The 24,733-nt window shown below is 35.4% G+C and overlaps 1 protein-coding gene across 2 annotated transcripts in view; it reads left to right on the top strand.

Moving 5' to 3' along the window:
• PKN2 (protein kinase N2) overlaps window positions 1–24,733 on the top strand; it is a 148,720-nt gene that overhangs the window by 60,251 nt on the left and 63,736 nt on the right. For both annotated transcript variants that reach the window (XM_070592381.1, XM_008529594.2), the window contains exons 3-6: window positions 7,424–7,578; window positions 15,784–15,901; window positions 16,229–16,374; window positions 16,466–16,679. In XM_070592381.1, the coding sequence (XP_070448482.1) occupies window positions 7,424–7,578; window positions 15,784–15,901; window positions 16,229–16,374; window positions 16,466–16,679 (633 nt within the window). The remainder of the gene's footprint in view (window positions 1–7,423; window positions 7,579–15,783; window positions 15,902–16,228; window positions 16,375–16,465; window positions 16,680–24,733) is intronic.

Below are 24,733 nucleotides of genomic sequence, written 5' to 3'. Positions count from 1 at the left end.
TTCATTTCTTTTTAGTCTTAGTTCTCTCTCCTCCTGTCTGCAGCATTTCTATATTGCTGTCCTCCAAATTGCTAATTCTGTCCTCCATATTATCGACCCTACTGTTCAGAGAGTCCAGATTTTTCTTAATCTCCTCCATTGTGTTCTTCATCTCTAGTATTTCTGATTGGTTCTTCTTTATAGTATCAAGCTCTTTTGTGACAAAGCTCCTGAACTTGTTGAGTTGTCTATCTGTATTCTCTTTTAACTCATTGAGCTGTTGCTGACCGGACCTGGGCCCCTCCTTGTAGTCACAGTGGTCCTGTGGGGTCTCTTGTCAGCTTTGGAGACAATTGCAAGGGGGCCTCAGGCTGCTGGTGCCTACTGTCACAGACCACCTACACTCGCTCTCTCCTTGGAGTCTGCAGTGGTGTTATGGACTTTCCCAGCGGCTGGGAGCAGGTTCACCTAGATTTGCAGCTCTGTCGCTGTCAGGGCCCGCAAGATCTCACTTGTCCACTATGGGCCACAGCAGAGCTATGGGTATCTACTGCAGACTGGTTAGCTCACCCAGCTTTGCTACTTCTGCCCCAGGGCCTTCCAACCTTGTGATTGCTGGGCGGGGCCTCTCCACTAATGCTGCACAGAGGCTTTTGCTGTGGCTGCTGTGCGACTGTGGATTTTCCCCCTGGACCTCAGAGCACGCTTGCTGGGACTCCAGCCTGCCATTGCCCATTCACACGGGCTCACTGGGTGTCCTTTGCCCCCTCTTGGACACTGCCAGAGTCTGTGAGTCAGAGGCGGCTGGCAGACTGCTGCCCCGCCCGGGATCCTCCTGAATCCTGGGCAGGGCCTCTCTGCTAATGCTGAGTAGAGGCTTTGCCTGCGGTTGCTGTGGGGCCATGGATTTTCCCCCCAGGCTTAGGGGCAATCACGGGGAACTTAGGTAGGGCTGTAGTCACCTGTTTCCACTGTTGCTCTGCCAGTGTGCACACATGCCCGCCCTTGGTACCTGGCGATGCTATGAGTTGTCCGCTGGAAGAAAGTCGCTGGCAGGTACTAGGTTGTCCGGGGGTTGGGGGTCAGAGAGTTTTCTCTTATCTCCACCTCCTCCCGGAGGGAAGTCCGTCCACCTTCCATGTATAGCAGCATGGGTCTCTCAGGCATCCTGAGATGCTGTATGGATATCCTTTGTTGACCGATGAATGTCCAATTAGTTGTAGACAAAGGGGGAGAGACAAAGAAGACGTCACTCCTTTCTTGCCGTTTTTGTAATATTTTTAAATGTCAGTCAATTATTTTGGAAGTTTTGGTTAGTTTAGACAAAACACCCTCCATACTTATCAAAGGCTGTAGTGTTAATCACTATTTTTACCCATCTCCATTAAATTCACAGGCCTTAGAATGTCTCTATGTACCCATGTACTGACTCATATATTGTTATTGCCTTAATTTTAATTCTCTCTCTCTCTGTATATATATGTATTTATATATTCTTTTTTTTACTGAAGAAGATTGCCCTGAGCTAACATCCATTACCAATCCTTCTCTTTTTTTTTCTTGAGGAAGATTAACCCTGAGTTGACATCTGTGCCAGTCTTCCTCTGTTCTTTTTGTATGTGGGACACCTCCACAGCGTGGCTGGTGAGTGGAGTAGGTCCATGCCTGGGATCCGACCCCATGAACCCAGGTCACCGAAGCAGAGCGTGTGGAACTTTAACAACTTGGCCACAAGGCTGGGCCCTTTAATTCCATATTTTTTTAACCCTTACATGACGTGTTAAATTTATATAGTGATCATTTAAAATCAGTCACATACAGTCACGTGTCACTTAGCAGGGATACATTCTGAGAAATGAGGCATTAGGTGATTTTGTCATGCTAATGTCATAGAGTGTACTTACACAAACCTAGATGGTATAGTCTACTACACATCTAGGCTGTATGGTTGCAAATCTTATGGGACCACTGTTGTATGTGTGATCCGTCATTAACCAAAACATCGTTATGCAGTGCATGACTGTATAAGCCATTTTCTGTGTTCTTCATTTGTTACTTCTCTTTTGATGTACCAATTTGTATCACTTTTCTTCTTCCTAAAGTACATCTCTTAGCATTTCCCTTAGCATTTCTTTTTAAGTGTTTATGTTTGTAACATTCTTTCCATCTTTTTCTGATAGTGTTTTTATTTTGTCCTCATTCTTGAAAGATATTTTTATTGAGTTTTCAACAGAAGCTCGGTAGTTATATCCTTTAACCTAAAGAAACTATATTCTACCTCCTTTTAGCCTTCATTGTTGCTTTTGAAAAGTCTGTTGTCAATCTAACAATAGCTCCTTTGAAGGTACTCTTTCTCTGCCTGCTCTTAAGATTTTCTCTGTCTTTGATTTTTTGAAGTTTTACTGTGATGTGTCCAGGTGTGCATTTTTTCCCCTATATCTACTTGGAGTTGATTGAATATCTTGAATCTATGGATTGGTATCTTTCGTAAGTTCTGAAAAATTTATAGTCATTATCTTTTCACATACTGTCTTCGAATCATTTTTCTCTTTTTCTTCTGAAACACAAGATATATTTAAGTTTTTCTTTTTACCCTCTGTCTTTTAACTTCTCATTTTGTCTCATTTCCCTTTTTAAGCTTACGTATTTTTCAATACTAAGATGCTGTTTTTCTATATCTAATCTACTATTAAAGTCATCCATTAAAGTAGTTAAGAATAAGTCCCAGTACTCAAGATGCTTATAGTCTCCAAGGGGAAACAGACATGAAAATAGATCATTATAATGCTGTATAATACATATTTCAATAGGGGGAAGAAAATATACTTTGAAGACATTAGAAAGGGCACCTGATCAGATTAGGGGATGGTTAGAGGTTTCTTGAAGAAAGTAATACCTAAGCTGAGTTAACACAGTAGTATGGAGGAACACAAGTACATTGCATTTTTCGGAGATCAAAGATACAGATTTTTTTGAACTGAACATAGAATTTGACAGAAAAATAGTCATGGAAAGTTATTTGAGACCTATTCAGCATAAGTCTTTTAATGCATAGCTATGAAGGTGGGACTTTATTTGGGACCTCTTTGATCTAATATATAAACATTATATTAAAGCATTCTTATTGAATTTGTATAACATACATTTTAAATTATATGATAATGTTTAGAAGGTTAGAAGCATGAACTATTCTTGTAATATCTCCTCCCCTCCCCCAAAAGAAGCTGGTTGGATAATTATAGCAATAGATGTAACAAACAGAGATTTGTTCTTATTCTTAATCATGGGGTATAGTTTTTTTAAGTGGCAGAGTATGAATTTTAGAGTAGATTCAACATTTGCTCTTATACTTTAAAGGCAGTTCTTACAGTAGAAAAATAGTTTCATCTTATAGAATTTTTAAAAATTGCTGTTTTGAATGAAGAGAACATTAATGAGGAGTTCTGGTTACCCTTATTTTGAAATAAGTTGCACTATAAAGAAAAGTAAAATAAATGTATTGGCAATCATGTTTTATAATGCTGTAACTTACCATAACTTATAAGAAAGAAATCTGGAGAGAAAAAAAGTATCAGGTTAAAAGGGAAAATAGGTGAAATCTGATGAAGACAGTAGAATGTTTCTCTAATTTCTAAATGAGTAAAAAGTGGACTTTATAAAACAAGATATAACTAAAGTGTATTTCTGCCATGGCATATACTTTTGTGACCTTTGCAAATTGCATAACTTCTCTGAGTTTCAGGATTTTTTTATTTGTAAAATGAGTTTATATTACAAACCTTTGTGAGTTCATTTGAAGATTAAATGACCATAAATACCAGCTACTTAACTGAACCCTGACATGTAATTTTATTGAGCCCTGAACATTGGCCTAAGCACTATGCAGGCTTTATCTTCACAATAACCCCCAATTTGTGGCTGAGGAAACTGCAACACAGAGATGCTAAGTAAGTATATGATCAAGACCACACCAGTAAGTAGCAGCCACAAGATTTTTACCCAGGCATTCTGACCTCAAGAGCCTAGACTCTTAACCATTGTGTTATTTCTTAGGTTCTTGTAATCCTTATTAAAACTGAGGACATACTTTTCCATAAAAACAGTGTTAGATATTATAATATTATTACAAATTAACAGACTATTAGAATCAATAGATATTTCAGTGTCTTAGTACAACTGCTTTAATGTGCAAGAATTTCTTATATAGCGTCTTTAGCAAATTGTAATCTAGCTTCTATGTAAATGCTTCCAGTGACAAGAGAGTTTGTTATGTTTTGAGGCAAACCATTTCATTGTTAGATAACTTGAAATGTAAGGAATTTCTCTTTATCCTGTGATAAAATTTTTGCCCTCACTACCTTTACCCATTGGTTCTAATTCTCTGCCCTGTGGGCAAAAAGTAAGTGGACAGCTTCTTTCATAGACAAATGTTTAAATGTTTAGCTAAGAATCATTTCTGTTTCTCATCATAGGCTAAACAGCATAACAATTCTACAAACAACACATTTCCATATTTTTCTTAACTGAAGGCCTTCTCCTCTGAATGCATGCCAGTTCTTTTTAAAAAGCGTGCTTAGTATAAATTAACTTTATATACGAAATTTTGTGTGATTTTGATTTCTTATGAGAGTCTTCTATCATTTATGTAAAAGAATAAAGAAAAGAAGAAGACTTAACTGTTCACAGATCTGAATACACTTAACTATTCAGTCATTGCTATAATGTTAAGTTCATTTATAGACTCAACAGAGATAAACTCTCACTTCCTGTGGTGACTACTACTAGTTCATGCTTGTTGCATATTTACTATGGACCATGCACTTTTCTAAGCTCTTTACACATAACTTATTTAACCACAATAATCCTGTGAGGCTGATGCTATTTTCAGTATATAACAGATGAGAAAAATGAGGCACAAAGCTGTTAAATAACTTAGCCCGTATTACATGGTTTGTACTGAATCCCAATGCCAAGACTGAGATTCAAACCTAGACTCTCTTAACCACTATATACTATTTGTGTGCCTTAGTTTGGGCTGCTTTAACAAAGGGCCATAGACTAGGGGGCACAAACAACAGGAATTTAGTGCTCAGTTCTGGAGGCCAGGAATTCCAAGATGAAAGTGCCAGCACAGTCAGAATTCTGGTGACAGCCCTCTTCCTGGTTTGCAGACAGCATCTTCCTGCTGTATCCTCACATGACAGAGAGACCTCCCTCGTGACCTAACAACCTCCCAAAGGCCTCACCTCCAAATACCATCATATTAGAGCTTCAACATATGAATTTTGGGGGGACACAAACATTCTACTCATAGCAGTGTATTAAGTAGTGCTCTTGTGAACCTGATCTGAAAACTTATCTTATCTGAAAACTTTTATGTCAGTTGTCTATAAGAGTATGTATTGAGGGGCCAGCCCCTGGCCGAGTGGTTAAGTTTGCACACTCCTCTTAGGAAGCCTGGGGTTTCGCAGGTTCGGATCCTGGGCACGGACCTGGCACCGCTCATCAGGCCATGCTGAGGTGGTGTCCCACATAACACAACCAGAGGCACTCACAACTAGAATATACAACTGTGTACTGGGGGGCTTTGAGGAGAAGAAAAAGAAGATTGGCAACAGATGTTTGCTCAGGTGCCAGTCTTTAAAAAAAAAGAATATGTCACTGATAAAATCAGCTTTTGAAGCAGTTCATTTTTAATTTGGGAAATTCAGTTATAATAGAAACCTTTCTTGAGTTTGAATTCCAGCTAATAACTGTGACTTTGCCTGTTTCCTAATGTGTAAAATGTTAGATAATATCTGTCTCAGAAGGTTACTTTAAGGATTAATATGCATACATACACATATTTACGTGTGTGTATATATAATTATACTGTTATATATGTAAGTATGCACACATACACAGGATCTAGTATAGTTGTTTACAAGGCATCATAGCACAGCAATTAAGATAGACTTTGACACAGAAATGACTTAACTCTCTATATGATCTTGAGCAAGTTTCTTAACTTTTCTGTACCCTAGTTTTCTGTAATATGGGTGTAACATTTGTTATAGGGTGGTTATGAGAATTAGTGAGTTTATAAAAGCACTTTGATCAGGACTTATGCTTTGTAAAGTAGTATATAAATGATAAAATAGTATTATTTTACGTGAGTATGTAGCATAACATCTGTATTTTTTTAAGTTAATTAACAAATTATGTTAAATGTTTTTGAACTAGTGAATGTTTTTAAAGGAGTATAAAACCAAACATGAAACATAGGCATTAAAATCAGTCACACCATCTTTTATTGTGGAAGAGGGGAAGGAACTCTGAAACACAAAGGTTAAGTAACTTGCAGTTTAGGCAGTTTTCCAGTGATTGCCAAGTTACCTGTAACTAAACCAGGTTTAGTACTCTAGTCTTCTAGCTTTTCTTTCTTTCTTTCTTTCTTTTTTTTTTGGTAAGGAAGATTGGCCCCGAGCTAACATCTGTTGCCAGTCTTCCTCTATTTTGTATGTGGGATGCTGCCATAGCATGGCTTGATGAGCAGTGTGTAGGTCTGCACCTGGGATCTAAACCAGCAAACCCTGGGCTGCCAAAGCAGAATGTGTGAACTTAATCACTATGCCACCAGGCTCGCCCCCTAGCTTTTTTTTTTTTTCGTATAAGCAAGGGACCTAGTGTGGCTAAAACACAAAATAATGAGCTTTAATATGAAGAATTTTGGTTATGTGGTAGAATTATTAGAAGTGTTTCAACAATAATGGAATACCTGGAAGACTTAGCATGTTCCACTTGAAGTCTTTGTTTCTGTTTTTGTTTTAAAATAGAAGCACCACAGTATGTTTTATGAGAAACCATGGACTTGAGTTTTTGGTCTTCCTACACCCCATACCATCAATGTGATATCAATCCATCAATATCCTTGAAATATTTTCCATTGTGACTGAACATCCTCATAGTAGAAAACAAAATGTGAAGGCTTTTATGCGTATGCTTAGGCTATTACTAGTTAATGCTAGCATTGTATTTGAAGCACCCTTAGTTCTCTTTACAGAGAATTACTTTAGTGGAATTTGTATAATGTTTGAATATGCTTTGTTCTCTAACCAATCAAGTAGTAGTAGGGAATTTAGTTTAATTGTTGAATAGACTAATAAAGTTGATTTGATTTGGTATGGAAATAATAGTGTTGGAAAAGCATTGGACAGTGATCTAATAAAGCTTCAGACTCAATTTTATCACTTTTGCAGTATCCCTGGCAGATGGTCCTGCAACTCTACTTGAGTATTTTCTTGGCTTGAATTCTTGTATTATCTGTAAGCATAAGGAGATTGCATTTAGATGACTTCAAGCTCATCTGAAACCTTATAATTCCTTATTCTTTGAAAATGTTAACTTCCAATTCTAAGCAGGAATTGATCCTTGTAAGAAATTTTAACATATATTTAATTCACAGATTGCCCAAGGACTCCAGATACTCCCAGTAGTGACCCTCGTTGTTCCACTAGCAATAATAGATTGATGGCCTTACAGAAACAATTGGATATAGAACTTAAAGTAAAACAAGGTGCAGAAAACATGATACAGATGTATTCAAATGGATCTTCAAAGGTAAGTACAGTAAATAAATGTAAGCATATATAGTTAATTCTCATTATTCACAGACGTCGTATGTGTGAATTTGCCTACCTGATAAAACTTATATGTGACTCCAATGTCAGTACTCATGACACTTTCACAGTCATTTGTGGACAGTCTCACAAAGGGGTAAAAAATTTGAGTCATCTCATGTGCATATTTACAGCTGGGGTCAAACAAGGTGACGCTCTGCCTTCTTGTTCAAGCTCTTATACTGTAAACAAGTATCCTTTTCATAGTCTCTTTAATACCACACTTTTTTCGCATTTTTGTGCTGTTGGTGATTTTGCTGTTTAAACACTGTATTATTATTTCTGCGACCATTTTGGCCTCCAACTTTGAAAGTATCGACTATAAAGCATGTTGGAAACAAATGGCTTTTAAAATACTGTTTTAAAAATTGCTGATTCCTACCCAAACCAATCGATAAAAAATTTGGCTGTATGAATAAAGGCTACCCAGGAACTCTACACATTTGCAACTTTTCTGTAAGTCTAAAATTATTCTAAAAACAAAAGGTTTTTGTGATTAGTGATTGTTTGGGCTAGACCTTTGTGTTCTTGGGGAATCTGATATGGACATATAACTCCTAATTGAAAATCGGAGTTATGGGGAGCAATTGTTGCTAATGGGAATGTGTCCTTGTTCTGAGGTATAATGTGGAAAAGAAAATGTTGGGAACCACTGAACCATATTATCATGAAGGTTCTTTCCAATCTAAGGTTCTATATAGTTTTATAATTTCCGAAAAGTCTTAGAAAGGTGAATTTATTATAAAATCCACCTTTCTACTCTCATTTATTTTAAATATTCTTACCTCTGCACGTCAGTGTTTCTTCCATATTTTAATAGATATATCTTAAGTAATTTCAGAATGAAAGTTATTAGGTATTTTTTTGTCAGTTTAAGAATTTGAATTCGGGGGCAAAGGGGAATCTTTGCTTGGAGCCATGCACCCTACCTACTCATCTAGATGAAATTTGGGAAGATACTGAAAAGAGAGAAAAGTGTATATGTTATAAATAAGGTTTTTTAAGCATAATTATGAAAATTAGATTGTATGCCATCTTTCAAAAGAATTTTTTTATTTTTAGAGAAATTGATTTGTTTCTACTTGAAACATTACTTATATTTTATGATACTTGATAGCATATTATTTCACTAACTTTGAACATTTATTATGAGGTTGGTAGATCTGGGGGTTTTTGTTATTATTTTTATTATTGACCTTTAGTTTTAGAGATTTTTCATTTTTATCAAATATTATTTTGGACTTTTTTTTTTTTTTTTTTTTTGGTGAGGAAGATTGGCCCTGAACCATCATTTGTTGCCAGTCTTCCTCTTTTTGCTTGAGGAAGATTGTCGCTGAGCTAACGTCTGTGCCAGTCTTCCTCTATTTTGTATCTGGGATGCCACCACAGCATGGCTTGATGAGCAGTGCGTAGGTCTGTGCCCAGGATCCGAACCCATGAACCCTGGGCCACTGAAGTGGAGTGTGCAAACTTAAGCACTACTCCACTGGGCCGGCCCCTATTTTGGATATTTTTTTAAGGCAAATACTGTATTCTTGAAACTCTGAGTGCACCATATTATGCTGAATGTTTTCAAATTAAATTAGGCCAGTTACCACCCTCTGGAGTAAAGTGTTTTAATCTAGGGTTAATGTATTAGATTGAGAGGTTCATGAACACTTTGAAGTTATAGGAAAAGTGAGTCTTTATGTTCGTAGGTGGATGAATGAGTGGGCCATAGGTTTCACTGTATTCTCAAAATGGTCTGTAAACACCACCCCCCCTAAAAATATTGAACAGTGTTATGGACATACTAAAAGTAAAACAGATAACTTATGATAACCACAGGTTCAAAATGAACAGGGCTGTGAGCAGCCTGATAAAAGAAATAGATAATTTTCCACTGGCCTTTTGTTTTTAATTAGGAGATTCATTAATTTGAGAAGGGGTCAAGTGGAGGTCCAGAGCATACTAAGAGCTGCTGTAATCTCTGAGATAGGCCTGACAGTTATTTCTGTCTGGATTTGATTTTAACTGTTTTCGTTTCTCATCTTTAAACCTCGCGATAAAGAATAGAGAGAAATGCTGGGTGTATTTTTTCATTTTCTATCTTTTTGTATTGCTTTTCACTAAGAGCAAGCCTCTTCTAAATCGTCTATATCAAACTACTGCAATATATTTTCAGGGTTTCATTTTTTTTCCAGAAATATTTTCATTAGATAAAAATGTTTTTTGTCAGTGAATCTCAGGATGAAAGATCTACAAACTTTATGATTAAGTAAAAACTCTGTGTGCTGTCAAATTTCTCTTGCTGAGCATCTGTAGGTCTTCCTCAATGGCCATGTTGATGAAACACTCCCACACATTTGTTTATGAAATAAAGGTCTTTAAAGCAGAAAAAAAAAAAAACCTCGCAAAGGGTCAAAATATATCTTTATGAGATTATGTAAAATTGTAAATTGAAGTTAGGTGGGATATTAATTAATGTATTCATTAAGAACTTAACAGTTTAATAGCTGTTATGCTAGGCTCTGAAGTATGAATATACTAAAGATAGTGCCTTATGCACAGTAGGTACTCAACAGATAATATCCTGTTTTTAAGAGGTCCACTATCTAAAAAGGAGATGTCACTTGTAAATAAATACAATATATAATAGTGGTATGTTCAAGTTACTTTAGAAGGACAGTGGAGAAGAATCACTTAACTGCTAGAAGAAATCATTAAAGTCTTAGTGTAAGATTTGAAAGATGGCTTGGAGTTCAAGAAGGAATTACTTTTCTAGGGATGGTGATATGGGTAAACCCAATAGGTACAAGGTAGGCAACTGTGGAACAGCATGTGGCTTGTTCTAAGAACTGAAAGTGCTTTCATATGGCTATAGTAGAAGCTCTCAACTTATTTCTTATGCAGCATCTCCGAGGGTAGGTAGAATGCACTTCTAATAGTAAGAATCATCAACTGTAGTATTCATGTCCAATAAAAGGGGGAACAAATCTGAATCTCCAGAAAGGCACGTTTTATTTAGAAAAGTCCTCCAGGTGATTCCAACAGGACTTTTTTTCCATTCCCCACCATTAGAGCTTTAAGTGAATAAGGTATATTAAGTGGTGTAGCATAATTGAAAGACAAACCAGATTATAGAGTACTTTGGACAAAATAAAGCAGTTGAGATTCTCTTATAAGATATATATGAAGCTACTGAAAGACAGTTAGCAGAGAAAATACACGATGAGATTTAAAGTTTAGAAAGTTCACATATATCTTCCTCAGACTTGAAGAATTAATTAGAGAGTCTACAAGCAACAAGTTTAAGTACGCTTTTGTAGTAGTCCAGGTTAAACACACTTCATTCCTCTTGTAACAGCAATGAAAGCAAAGAAGACAGAGTCAAGCTATTTAGGTAGAATGAATATGTGGTGTCTGGATATGAGGAAGAAGGCAGGGTCGAAGATGATTCTTAGATTGGTTGTGTGGACAGACTGGTGAATGGTGGTGCCCTTCACAGTGATAGGGAGCAATTTTAGGAATAAGGATGATTAATTCAGTTTGGTAGTAAACAGTTATCTTCAGAACTCTGGTTATTGGATTCTGTATGATAAAATTATTACCCCAGTATGTGTTATAGCCAGAGTTGTCATTTTAAAAGGTGGGTCAGATATTTTCACACTCTTGTTCCAAACCCTTCAGTGGCTTTCTGGCATACTTAGAACAAAATCCGGAGTCCTTAGTATGACTCTACAAGTTCATACATTATTTACTCTGGGCTGCCTCCTGATCTTATCTTCTAAAACACTTTCGTTCTTTCTCATTACACTCTAGCTGTGTTGGCTTCTTTCCTAGGCCTTGAACATACCAACCACTCTCTTATCTTAGGGCCTTTGCATTTACTGTGTTTCTGCCCTAGATGTCTGTTCCCTCAAGTAATTTCATAGCTTTCCCCCTCACTTCATTACAGTCTCTTCTCAGATCCTACCGCTTCAGCAACCTCTTCACTACTATCCTATGTAAAATAGCAACCCCTGTCTCTACTTATCCCTTTCCCTGCATTACCACCACCTGAAATGATGATTTATACAATCAATTTCTTTATTACCAACATTAGAATGTAAATTTCATGGCTCTAAGTATTACCATTGGTTTTCAGAATAATCTCTGAGGGCTTGATAAGACATGTTGAAGAGATGTTTCCTGTTCGTATATTCAGATGACAAACCAAGCTATTTATTAAAATTTGGGGTTCTTCTAGCCTTTAGCACTTTTTTTCCCTTTTTTAAATACTCCCAAGTCTTTTCATACTTTCTCCTCGTTTGAAAATACCTGACCATCTATCCAGGTCTCCTTCTCCCTAATCTTCCCATCTTAACATATTCCAACCTTATGTATATCAACAGCCCACAAAACCTTTCTGGATTCCCTCAGCCAAAATTGATCCCATCTTCTTTTAAATTTTTATTTGGTTGCTTTTAACATTCTGATACATGTAATAATTATCAGTATCTCTTCAAACTGTAAGATTAAAGGGTAACATCCTAACTGATTAATCTTTGTATTTTCACTCGTTATGACAATGTTTAACACATGGAAAGTAAACCATAACTGTGTGATGGAAAAAGAAAGCTGTGTGTGTGATGTCGTTTGTTATAATATCCCACTATGACTTGCAAAATAAAGTTATTTTTTATAAGATAAAAAATATTATATAGTTTGAAAATATACAATTTGTTATTTTTATTTATAATTGTAAAAATGTACATTTGAAATATAAATATCAGGCATTATAAAATGCTAATTACTAATAGTCAGCTACTTTTAACTAGTCTTAGGTTGGACCATATGAAATTGCTGTTTTTTAGTTCAAAATCAGATATTGATATTTTCATATAGTTCAACCTAATATACATGTAAAAGTCTTCCCAAAGTCTTAATATAAAAGCCAGTATTTCTCTAGTACATAAAGCAGTCCATATACTTTGGGCCTACCTTCTCTCTTGCCTCAAATACTTTAGATGCTCAGTAAAAAATCTCTTGAATGCTTGAAAGCGTAAAACTGACAAAAATTCACTGAATGCTGGAAAACATAAGACTGACATGTAGTAGCTGTAAACTGCCTGTGACAGGTAATATCCAATATTAATTTTAAAAGCCTTCATCACACTTTGACATCTGTGCAGATATTCCAGAAATCTATATGGGAAGATTCACTTGCTTTTATAATGAAATACAAATGCTCTTCCTTGCATGTTGAATTGAAATAGTTAAAAAAGGAGTATTTCCAAAGAAGTAATGGCTGTGCTACTGTCCTTTCACATATTGGTAGAATAGTAGAGTAGCTTAACTGAAAAGCATAGTATTATGTAAATAGTTTACTTAATATTTATACTTTTACATCAGAACTTCATTGAAATAAGACAATTAGTCATTATTTTTGTTACTCTAGAAGAGAGCATTTTAATGCCAATCATATGCTAGGTAATATAATTTTAGTTTTATCTAATACTTGCAAAAGCTATATAGTTTAGAGAGTGATATCTTCATTTACATAATTTCTTCAAGAAACCTAAAGCTTGCAGAAGATAGGTAACTAACCCAAGATTATGTATAATAAGATTTGGACCCAAGTCTATCTCATTGCAAAACATAGTTGTCCCATTAAATTAGGAGCTTTGGAATACTAAATTTTCCTCTTACTCTGATCTGGTCTCAAATAGAAAAGTTATTTCAAATCTTCAGTTTGTCTGATGTTCCTAATACTAGATAGGAGGAGGAATTAAAGTAAGAGTAAAGTATTTTCATTTTAACTTTGGAAAGTGAATAGATGTATTCATAAAAGCATATATAATAAGTCATGACAAACACCAAATTCAAGCTAATATCCTTAATGGTAAAGCATATTTAACAAAAATTGTGTGTCTGTGTGTGTACTTCATGGTATAAATTAATATTTAAGGGACTTAGTAAACTCTTTGAGCCCAGCTCCTTCATGAAACCTAAATACTTTAATAAAGAACGAAATCTGACTAGAAGCTCTTTCTTAAATGACTGACTTTGGGAGGAGGAAAGAAATGGAAGAAAAGTTCGTAAATTTGCTAATTGCTTTTTTCTCTGCTGCATATCAACCTAATTTGATGTTTAACATAACATATTTTAGCTCATTTTCCTTTTTTCCTTACACAATAGTAATAGTCTCTCCCACCACGTATATCTCCATCTTCCCCTTTATTCAGTGTTATAGTATACTCTGTGTTTGTACATGATTTATTGAAATGGTGCTGCACACCCAATGCTTGTCTCTTTGCTTCTAGTCTTGAGTCTTTTGGAGAATATAAGTTGATTGTATGCTATTTTATTTCTGAATTAATACTGACTGCCTTAGTGATAAAATTAGAAATGGTTAAATAATATGCCAATAAAATAAAATTGGCCTTTCTTGTAAGTGCTTCTTAACTTGATGCTTAGTTTCATCATTTCTGTTTTTTGTGGATTGAAGCCTGCTAGACTTTGACAACTAATATAACTGTCTAAGAAGGAGATGGCATTAACTTCTGTTACTTGTCTCTTATCAAACTTTTGAAAAAATTCCCGTACAGCTATACCTCAGAGGTATTGCAGGTTCGGGTCCAGATCACCACAATAAAGCAAATATCAAAGTTAAGTGAGTCACATGGATTTTTTGGCTTCCCAGTGCATAGGAAAGTTATGTTTAAGCTATACTGTAGTCTCTTAAGTGTGCAGTAGCATTATGTCTAAAAGGACAATATGCATACCTTAATTAAAAAATATTTTATTGCTAAAAAATGCTAACCATCATGTGAGACTTCAGCAAGTCATAATCTTTTTGCTAGTGGAGGGACTTGTAAAAAAATGCAATGTCTTTGAAGCGCCATAGAAATGAAGTATACCTGTATTAGTTTTGTATGGCTGCTGTAACAAATTTATCACAAATTTGGTGGCTTAAAACAACACAAATTTATTATATTGCAATTTTGTAATTGAGAAGTCTGAAGTAGATCTCACCGAGCTAAGTTCTCTTCTGGAAAGCTGCTTTCTCTTCTGGAGGATGTAAGGGAGAATGTGTTTCCTTGTTATTTCCAGCTTCTAGAAGCTGCCCACATTCCTTGCCTCATGGCCTTCTTTGTCTATCTCTGAAGCCAACAATAGCAGGCTCAACTCTTCACACATCATTCTGACCTCCTCTTCTACCTTCCTCTTCCACATTTAAGGACCCTTGTTACATTGGGCCCATCTGGATAACCCAGGATAACCTCTGTATTTTAAGGTTGGATGATTAACAACCTTAATTGCATCTGTTATCTTAATTCCCCTTTGCCATATAAGGTATCATATTCATAAAGTTCCAGGGATTAGAATATGGACATCTTTGTGTGGGTCATTATTTTGCCTACCACAATTCCTAAAATGGTAAGTTTTTTCTGACTCTCTGTCAGTAAGAGACACTGTTACTGGAACTAAACTGAAGTACGACAGTAACATTATTTCACTTAGTTCAGGACCTTTCTTGAAGTCTTAAGAGATGACAAAAGTTTATTCACTATAACTTCCTCCCTAACTTTATTGAGAAGGTCTTATTTTTTGACACTTAAGAGTTTCTAATGACCTTTCTCGTTGTCACCAGTGTTGACAAATGCTGTTTCCTGTATCAGAATTTAAGGGAACACAAATACTGTCTATGATCAACTATTTTAAAAATTTGCCTACATATGTGAAGCTCCATGAAAATTTAACTGTATTGTAATGGGAGAGGAAGAGATTTTCTAAAGTTTTTAGTCTTAGTTACTGAGTTACCCATCACATACAGTGCTTCTGAATATGAGAGTTATTGACGATGGTACAGGAAAATTCTTTATGTTTTGTGTAAAGCAAAGAAAGAGAAAATTATAAATGTAAATTTGGATTTCTTTTAAACAGTGATAAGATTCACATGCTTCCTCTCAAATTGTCTTAACTAATGTTTTTCTCATTTATTGCTCTGTCAGTTTGATGGCTTTTTAAAATAAATATATCTACGAGCATATATATTATAGTGCTCACAGTGTTCTTTTAACTCTTGTTTTTCACTTGCTGATAATCATTTGATCTTATTTAGAAGCTATGAAAATGTTTTGTCTCTTTATCTGCTTACCTTCTCAAAACTTACTTTTAATAGGATCGGAAACTCCATGGCACAGCTCAGCAACTGCTCCAGGACAGCAAGACAAAAATAGAAGTGATACGAATGCAGATTCTTCAGGCAGTCCAGACCAATGAATTGGCTTTTGATAATGGTGATGGAATAGAGATAAATTGTCCTTCTTAATATTATGGGCGTACAGTGCTAAATAAATTTTATTTGGGAAAGAAACAGTGGTTCAGAATTGAGGAGCAGGAGACTTTTTTTTTATCTTGAGTTTTTGTCTTTGAATTCTGATGGCTAAAACGGGAGGCTCTGTATTTGAACATTCTATCTATTAAATATTACTTCAGTGTTTATTGACTTAAGGACTAACATTTAATGTTGTAAGAATTCATTTCTTTTTCTTGACTTTTAATGACTACATATTAGAAAGTCAAATAAATGATTCAACTAAGTTTTGTTTTTTTCCCCTTTCTAGCAAAACCTGTCATAAGTCCTCTTGAACTTCGGATGGAAGAATTAAGGCATCATTTTAGGATAGAGTTTGCAGTAGCAGAAGGTGCAAAGAATGTAATGAAATTACTTGGCTCAGGAAAAGTAACAGACAGAAAAGCACTTTCAGAAGTAATTTTCAATAAAAATTTTAACTTATTAAATACATTATTCAAAGAATGTAATTATTTAAATGACAGTAATTGTCTTTTCCCTATTCAAGGCTCAAGCAAGATTTAATGAATCGAGTCAGAAGTTGGACCTTTTAAAGTATTCGTTAGAGCAAAGATTAAATGAACTTCCCAAGAATCATCCCAAAAGCAGTATTATTATTGAGGAGCTTTCACTTGTTGCATCACCAACACTAAGTCCACGTCAAAGTATGATATCAACACAAAACCAATATAGTACACTATCCAAACCAGCAGCACTAACAGGTATGTAGCACATATCTCCTGATTTTTTGGGTGCGTTTTTTCTTTACTGGTCCTGGTTTAATAAAAAAATAAACAACTGTGCACAGATTTTTAAAATATAGGGGTAAGATACACATAAAATTTATTTTAACCATTTTAAAATTTACATTCAGAGAGGCATTTAGTATATTCACGATGTTGTGTAACTATCACCACTATCTAGTTCCAGAGTATTTTCCTCATCCCGAAAGGAAACCTTATACCCATGAGGTAGTCACTCTCCATTCCCCCTTCCCCTCAGCCCCTGGCAATCACTATTGGCTTTTGTCTCTATAGCTTTGTCTGTTCTAGATATTACCTATAAATGGTGTCTAAAGTTCAGAAATAATAGAAGTAAAACAGGTGAATCACTGAAGTAGTAATTAGTAAAGGTTTATGACAGTTTGCAAACTGGTAGCCTTCAAACCAAAAGATGGAATGTGGCTCAGGGGTATATTGTTAGAAAACAGCTTGTATAATGAGAAAGCAGTTACTGTTTATTCTTCACAGTGATTGGTTATAATAGAATTTTCTTAAATGGTAGGGAATTGGTCAATGGTTACCTCATATCAACCTTGGGAAACAGTTGAAATTTTGCTTGTGATTTCCAGAGACATAAGAAATGACCCAGGTCAAGTTAGTCTTGTAAAATATGATAAATTAAGCTTTGCTTCTATGACTAAACTGGTTTCGTCTGCTCAGAGAATTTTCAAGGCTGGTCTCCATTTGTTTTTCAGTTCAACAAGAGAATTATTTAATTTGTGGCCTTCTGTATCTGGCTTATTTCATTTATCATACTGTTTTCAAAGTTCATTCTTGTGGCATGTATCAATACTTCATTCCTTTTTATGGCTTTTAGTCCATTGTATGGTATATACCAGATTTACTTTATCCCATTCATGTATTGATGGTCATTTGGGTTGTTTCCACCGTTTGACTCTGGTGAATGGTGTTGCTATGAACGTTTGTCTGCAGGTTTTTGTTTGAACACCTGTTTTCATTATTTTGAGTCTATACCTCGAAGTACCATTACTAGATCATTTGGTAATTTTATGTTTAAATTTTTGAGGAACCGTCAAACTGTTTTCCACAATGGCTGCTTCGTTTTACATTCCCAACAGCAACGTGTGAGGGTTCCAATTTCTCCATATCCTCACTAACACTTGTTATTTGCCATTTTTTGGATTATTGCCATCCTATTAGATCCATTAATGAAAGTGGGGTAGTGAAGTTTCCAACTATCTTTGTAGATTTGCCTATTTCTCTTTTCAATTACATAAATTTTTGCTTCATATGTTTTCGGGCTCTGTTGTCAAGTGTGTATATGTTTATAATTTTTACATCTTCTTGATTGATTGACTCTTTTATCGAAATAAAATGTCCTTGTCTCCTGTGACAGTTTTGCATTTAAAGTCTGTTTTGTCTGATATTAGTATAGCTACCTCAGCTCTGTTTTGGTTACTATTTGCATTGATATCTTTTTCTGTCCTTTCGCTTTCAGTCGGTTTGTGTCTTTGAATCTAAAATGAGTCCTTTTTAGGCAGCATATAATCGGATCATGTTTTTTTGTTTGTTTTTTAATCCGTTCTGCCAGTCTCTGCCTTTCACTTAACAGTTTAATCTATATATGTTTAAGGTAATTACGGATAGGTGCAATGCAGATCTGATGCTGACTACCTAGAGTTCGGTCGAACTTCATAGGTTAATGGCACAGTCTCCCCCAACACTGCCCTCATTTTAGACATAAACTGCAAGCTTAGAGTTTCCCCAATAACCCATACTTCTAACCTACTGACTGCAAATTCATGGATTCCCACTACCACCTCAGGCTCAATAATTCTTTAGAACAACTCACAGAACTCAGGAAAGCTCTACATTCACATTTACAGTTTTGTTACACAGGATGCAAATTAGGACCAATCAAAAGAAAGACACATAGGGAGAGATTTGGAAGGGTCCCAAATGTGAAGCTTCCTTGTCCTCAGCATGCATCACACTCTCAGCACATCCATTTCTGTTTCCAACCAGGAATCTCAATTTAGCTGTGAGTATTCAGAGTTTTTATTACTGCTTCATTACATAGGAGTGATTCATTAAGTCATTGGCTACTTGATTTCAATCTCCAGCCTTCCGGCCCCTCTCTGAAGGTCAGGCTGATACTGTGTGGCTCAAGGCACCAGCCCTCTAATCCTATGATTGGTCTTTCTGGCATAGCCAGCCCCTATTTTGAAACTATCTAGGTACCCACTATGAGTCACTTTGTTAGCATAACTCATGTGTGGTCTGAGGGTCCCACCATGAATAACAAAGACACTGCTATCACTGGGGAAATTACAAGGGTTTAAAGCCTCCCTCCCAGGAACCAGGGACAAAAACCAGCCAAATTCTTTATTATACAACAAAAGGGCTTACTTCTGCCATTTTGCTATTTTTCTGCAAGTCAATCTTTTTTTCTCTGAATTCTTCTGATACTACTTTCTGTTGTGTTTGATTGAATTTTTCTACTTTACGTTTTTGATTCCCTCCTTGTTTCCCTTTCTGTATGTTTTTATTTTCTTAGTGATTACACAGGTAATTACAATTAACATTCTAAATTTGTAACAGTGTTGTTTGAATTGATACCAACTTATCTTCAATAGCCTGCAAAAACTCTACTCCTATACAGCTCTGCCTCCCCATCTGTCTTTCTATTGTTGTTGTCAGAGCTATGTCTTTATATGTTGTGTGCTCATTAGCATAGATCATAATTATTGTCTTATGTATTTGTCTTTTAAGTCATAAAGGAAATACTTACAAACCAAAAATACTGTAATATTGACTTTTACATTTACCTGTGTAGTTAGTTTTACTGGTGTTATTTTTCTCTGTGATTTTGAGTTACTGTCTAGTGACCTTTCATTTCGATCTGAATGACTTCTTTTAGAGTATTTCTTCTGGGAAGGTCTACTGGTGACAAACCCTTCAGTTTTATTTATCTGGGAATCTCTTATTTTCTCCATTTTTGAAGGATAGTTTTGCCATATATACAATCCTTGGTTGACAAGTTTTTTTCTTTCAGCACTTTAAAAATGTTAATCCAGTTCCTCCTGGCCTTTATACTTTCTGATGAAAAATTGAGGAATCCCTGTAAGTGATGAGTTGCTTCTGTCTTGTTGGGTTCTAGATTTCTCTTTGTCTTTGGTTTTTTCACAGTTTGATTACAGTGTGTGTCAGAATGGTAATCTCTTTTGAATTTATCCTAATTGGATTCTTTGAGCTTTTTGATGTGTAGATTCAAGTCTTGCATCAAATTTAGGGAGTTTTCAGCCATTATTTCTTCATGTATTTTTTCTACAACTTTTTCTCCTTTTGAGACTCCCATAAGTGTATGTTTGTCTTCTTGATGGTATCCCAGAAATCACTTAGTCTCTTTTCACTTTTTTTTTAGAACAACAACAGTTTATTGGTATGCAGATGTTTTGGGGGCCCAGAGACACAGATGTAAACACAAAAACAAGCATCAGCTTTTATGGATATCAGAAATTACAAGTATGAGGCAAACATCAGGAGTCAGAGAGTCTTCCCAGCAGCAAGCTCCCACGAGCTCTGTTCAGAAATATGAATTATGCCTCTCTTGTTTGAATGACCAAAATCTCTCCCAGAAACCTGGCTTTAGTAGAGCTCAAAGAGAAGGTCTCAGAAAGGCCCCTAGGGTAATCAAGCCAGGCATCAAATTGGTTATGTCACTTGCAAACCATCTTTAATTTCATTAAGTTTTGCCTTCTGTGAAAAACAGCACTTTTAGAAGTAATTTTGTTTTTAATTGGGAACATACACATTTAGTGTTCTTATGTCTTATTGATAATTTACTCTTATCATATGATAAAATATGATAAATATTTTCTTTTATCTCTGAAAATACTCTTTGACTTGCAGTTTACTTTATCTGATATTAGTATAACCATACCATCCTTCTCATGCCTAAAGTGACTGAATGAATTTTTTCTATCCTTTCATTTTCAACTCTGTTTGGTTTTTTTATTTAAAGTGAAATATTTGGGGCTGGCCCCATGGCCGAGTGGTTAAGTTCGCGTGCTCCGCTGCAGGCGGACCAGTGTTTCGTTGGTTCGAATCCTGGGTGCAGACATGGGACTGCTCATCAAACCACGCTGAGGCGGCGTCCCACATGCCACAACTAGAAGGACCCACAAAGAAGAATATACAACTATGTACTGGGGGGCTTTGGGGAGAAAAAGGAAAAGAATTAAAAAATCTTTAAAAAAAAAAGTGAAATATTTTATTTACATCATATAGGTGACTTTTCTTTTTATCTATCCTGAAAATCTAATTGAAGCTATTAGTCTACTATATTTTTTCTTTTTTTAAAGTTTTATTTATATACATAAAATGCACATATTTGATGTGTACAATTTGATAACTTTTGAAATATCAACCCCTAAAAGTCTCCATTTACTTTTTATAAATCTTCATTTTAGTATTATTTTTGATATATATTTCACTCTGCAATCTTGGTGCTTGAGTAGAAGCTATTAGTCTACTATCTTTTTCTCTTTTTTTAAAAACAGCTTTATTTATATACATAAACTGCACATATTTGCATACGATTTGGTAACTTTTGAAATATCAACCCCTAAAAGTTTCCATTTACCCTTTGTAAACCTTCATTTTAATATTATTCTTGATACATATTTCACTCTACAATCTTGGTGCGTGAATAGCATTTGCTCTTTTTTCTGTGTTCATCCTTTCCTGCTCTTTGTAGTTGTTGTTGAAATAAATACTTCTATTACTCCATTTCATCTCCCATAACATCCTTTTAGATATGCCTTTGTGTGTGTGTTTTTAGATTGCTTTAGAGATTCAAGTCTGCATATTGAACTTACTACAGTCTGTGATCACAGCATCAGATCCTTACCTCCAAATCATTTTAAGAATTTTATGAAGAAATATTTGCAAATCCTTCCATTCCACCCTTTTGTATTCTTGTGATATATTTTACCTCTACATATGCCTTAAAAATTTACATCTGTGAGTATTGTTTTTACTTTAAGGAGCTAAGAACTTTGCGGATGTAGTTCACTTTTTTACAGAATATTTCTTTCAGAAAACAGAACGAAACATTGTCTTTTATCTTTAATGACCCATTTATTCTTTCTCTTGTTCTTCATTTCTTCTTGTACTTGAGATTTTCTCTATTATAATTCTTCTTTAGCCTCTAAAATTTCTTTTAGCATTTATTCTAGTGAAGATGTGCTGGTGTCTAATTCTTTGACTTCTTTTCTGTATGTTTGACTTCATTTTTTAAGAATATTGTTAGTGGATGTAGAAATCTCTATTTTCTTTTCTTTCAGCTCTTTAAAAATGTGATTTCATTGTCTTCTGGCTTCTGTTTTTCTGTTATGAGAAGTAAGCTGTAATTCTTATTAATGTTTCTCCTTATGTAATGTTCCTCATTCCACAGCTGCTTCAATAATGTAGAATTACCTTCATTTTTCTTAATTTGTTTTTTCCTTTCTGCTCCTAATACTGGATGCTTTCAATCAACCTTTCTTCTAGTTTGCTGGTTCTTCTGCCTGCTCAAATCTGCTGTTGAATCTCCCTAGTAAATTTTTAAAATTTCAGTTATTGTACTTTTCAGCTCTAGGATTTCTATTTGGTTGTTTATAAATCTATATCTTTGTTAATATTGTCTATTTGTTGAAACACCATTCTTGTTTTTCCCTTTTGGTTTCTTTTAGGTCTTTGACCATATCTAAGATAGTTGATATAAAGTCTTTGTCTCATAAATCCAATGTTTTGGCTTCATAAAGGACAGTTTCAGTTAATTTTTGCTTTTCTTGTGAAGCAGCCATATTCTCTTATTTCTGTGCTTGCCTCATAATTTTTAATTGAAAACTAGGTATTGTTAATATTATAATGTGTAATTCTGGAAGATACTTCCCATCCGTAGAATTTCTTATTGTTATTTGATATAGGGTGTGTGTTTAGTGACTTTTATAAACTATTTGTAAGACTGTTCTTTGTCATGTGAAGTCTAGTACTTGAATTAGTAGTCATCAAGTGTTTTGGCAGGCATTTATTTTAATGCCTGCAGGCAAACAAAGATGTTTTTGCCCTGTCTTTGCAGCTGGGCTCAGTGTTTGTATGCTAGGATATACCTTCAACATTCACCCAGGCATTTTACAACACTACCTTCACTTACACAGAGCTTGAAGATCAGCCAGATGTGAGAGTTTAGGGCCTTCTCACGTATCTTTTGAGGACATCTCCTGCTTGCACCTAGCTTTCTAGGTTCCCAGTAATATGTGAAAGCATTGCCAAGCCTTTATTCCCCAAAATATCTCACACTCTAGCTTTTCCTCCAAGACTCTTTGGGATGTCTGTTATCTGTCCCAGCTGATATCCTTTGCTCCAGGATGCAGTGGCTGGTTCATTTGCCTTTAAAGGTGCTCCACTTAGCTATTTCTCTGCCCTGAGAGATTTCATAGTTAGGTGAAAAAAAGCAAGCCCTCTGTGTTAGTTCTTTAGGGAACCCTCAGAGAGATCAAAGCAGGCAACCACAGTTCTTTGAGAATGAGGCATTCTCTGCTCCCTCTGGCACCAGGAACCTATACCAGGAATGCAGGCTGCTATCTTCAAGACCATCACCAGGCCTTTGGAGGGGTCAGGGAGAGGCAAAGGTAAGTTAAAATACCACAGAGCTCTTCCTACTGGATACTCGTTGCCTTTTTTGATTAAGCATTTGCTTGATTGCAGTAAACCTTTCACCATTTTCTAGACTTCAGATAAAGTTGATTCTAACAGTTTATGACCTGTGTGGATATGACATATTCTTGTTACAGAGACTTCCCTCACCCCTAGAAATCCTTAAATTATCTTATCAATATGAATGTCAACAAGGACTTTATCTTAAAAATAATGTTATTCAGTATTTTGAAGATAAGAAAGTGTTCTTCAGAATTGCATAGCATACTATCACATTCTAGTAGCTTTAGGTATCATTGATCTGGAAATGAGCTATCACTTTAGCATAACATGAACTACATGGTAGACAGGGAGGAACCTAGAAAAGCCTATTTGTTGCACTCCCTCTGTGTTCTGTTTCTGTGTGGCCAAACACTTGTTTTCCAAACATTTGCTCCTTTTCACTTACCCGTGAATTGCCTTCCTTTCCTTTGAAGTCTCTGACTCTCCCCACCCCCAACATCTTTTGTCTTTAGCTGAGGATGGTATTTAAAGTGAGGGTTTCAGCCATTTTGGCAAGTTACTGGGTTTTCCTGGCTTTCTCCCATGTGTATGTGTTAGTAAACTTTTGTTTGTTTTCTTCTGTTGATCTGTGTCATGTCAATTTAATGCTTAGACCAGCCAGAAGAACCTAGAAGGGTAGAGGAAAGTTTCTTCCTCCCTTACAGTACTTACACAAACCTAGATGATATAGTTTACCACGCCCAGGCTGTATGGTACTAATCTTATAGGACCACCATCATATATGCAGTCCATCATTGACTGAAATGTTATGTGGTACGTGACTGTAATTCTTAAGACATTTTGGACTTTAAAAACATTCCTTTAAGTTCCTACTGGACCTTAAACATTAAATGTGGAGTAAGTAGGAAAAGAAATTGTATTGGAGTTAATAAAGGATTAGACATGATGAAGGATTAGCATGGATAAATAGTAGGAGCATTTACAGTCCTGAGTTTTTCACTGCATGCTGTTATTTGTGGTTTATCTCATTTATACTCTGGTTTCTTTTGTGGTTGTGTGATTATAATACTGAAATTTGCAAATTTGTTGCTATTTTGATATAAAGCATAATTGAATTTTTTCATCCACCTTGGAGATATATACTACTTTTTATAAAAGAAAATTTCCTCAGAATTAAAAAATGTTGCTCAATTCTAAGATGAAATACTGAATTAGTAAAACGGATGTAAAATAGTTCCTCTAGAAAGTTAAAACAAAAAGGCATTTACTTGTTCTAATGGAATTCATAGCTTCTGCTTATGAATACAAACATTTGCTTCTCGGATTTG

The sequence above is a fragment of the Equus przewalskii genome, chromosome 24, assembly GCF_037783145.1.
Source record: "Equus przewalskii isolate Varuska chromosome 24, EquPr2, whole genome shotgun sequence".
NCBI lineage: Eukaryota > Metazoa > Chordata > Mammalia > Perissodactyla > Equidae > Equus > Equus przewalskii.
The sequence above is the reverse complement of the archived record's forward strand: the minus strand, read 5'-3'. Positions and strand labels throughout refer to the sequence as shown.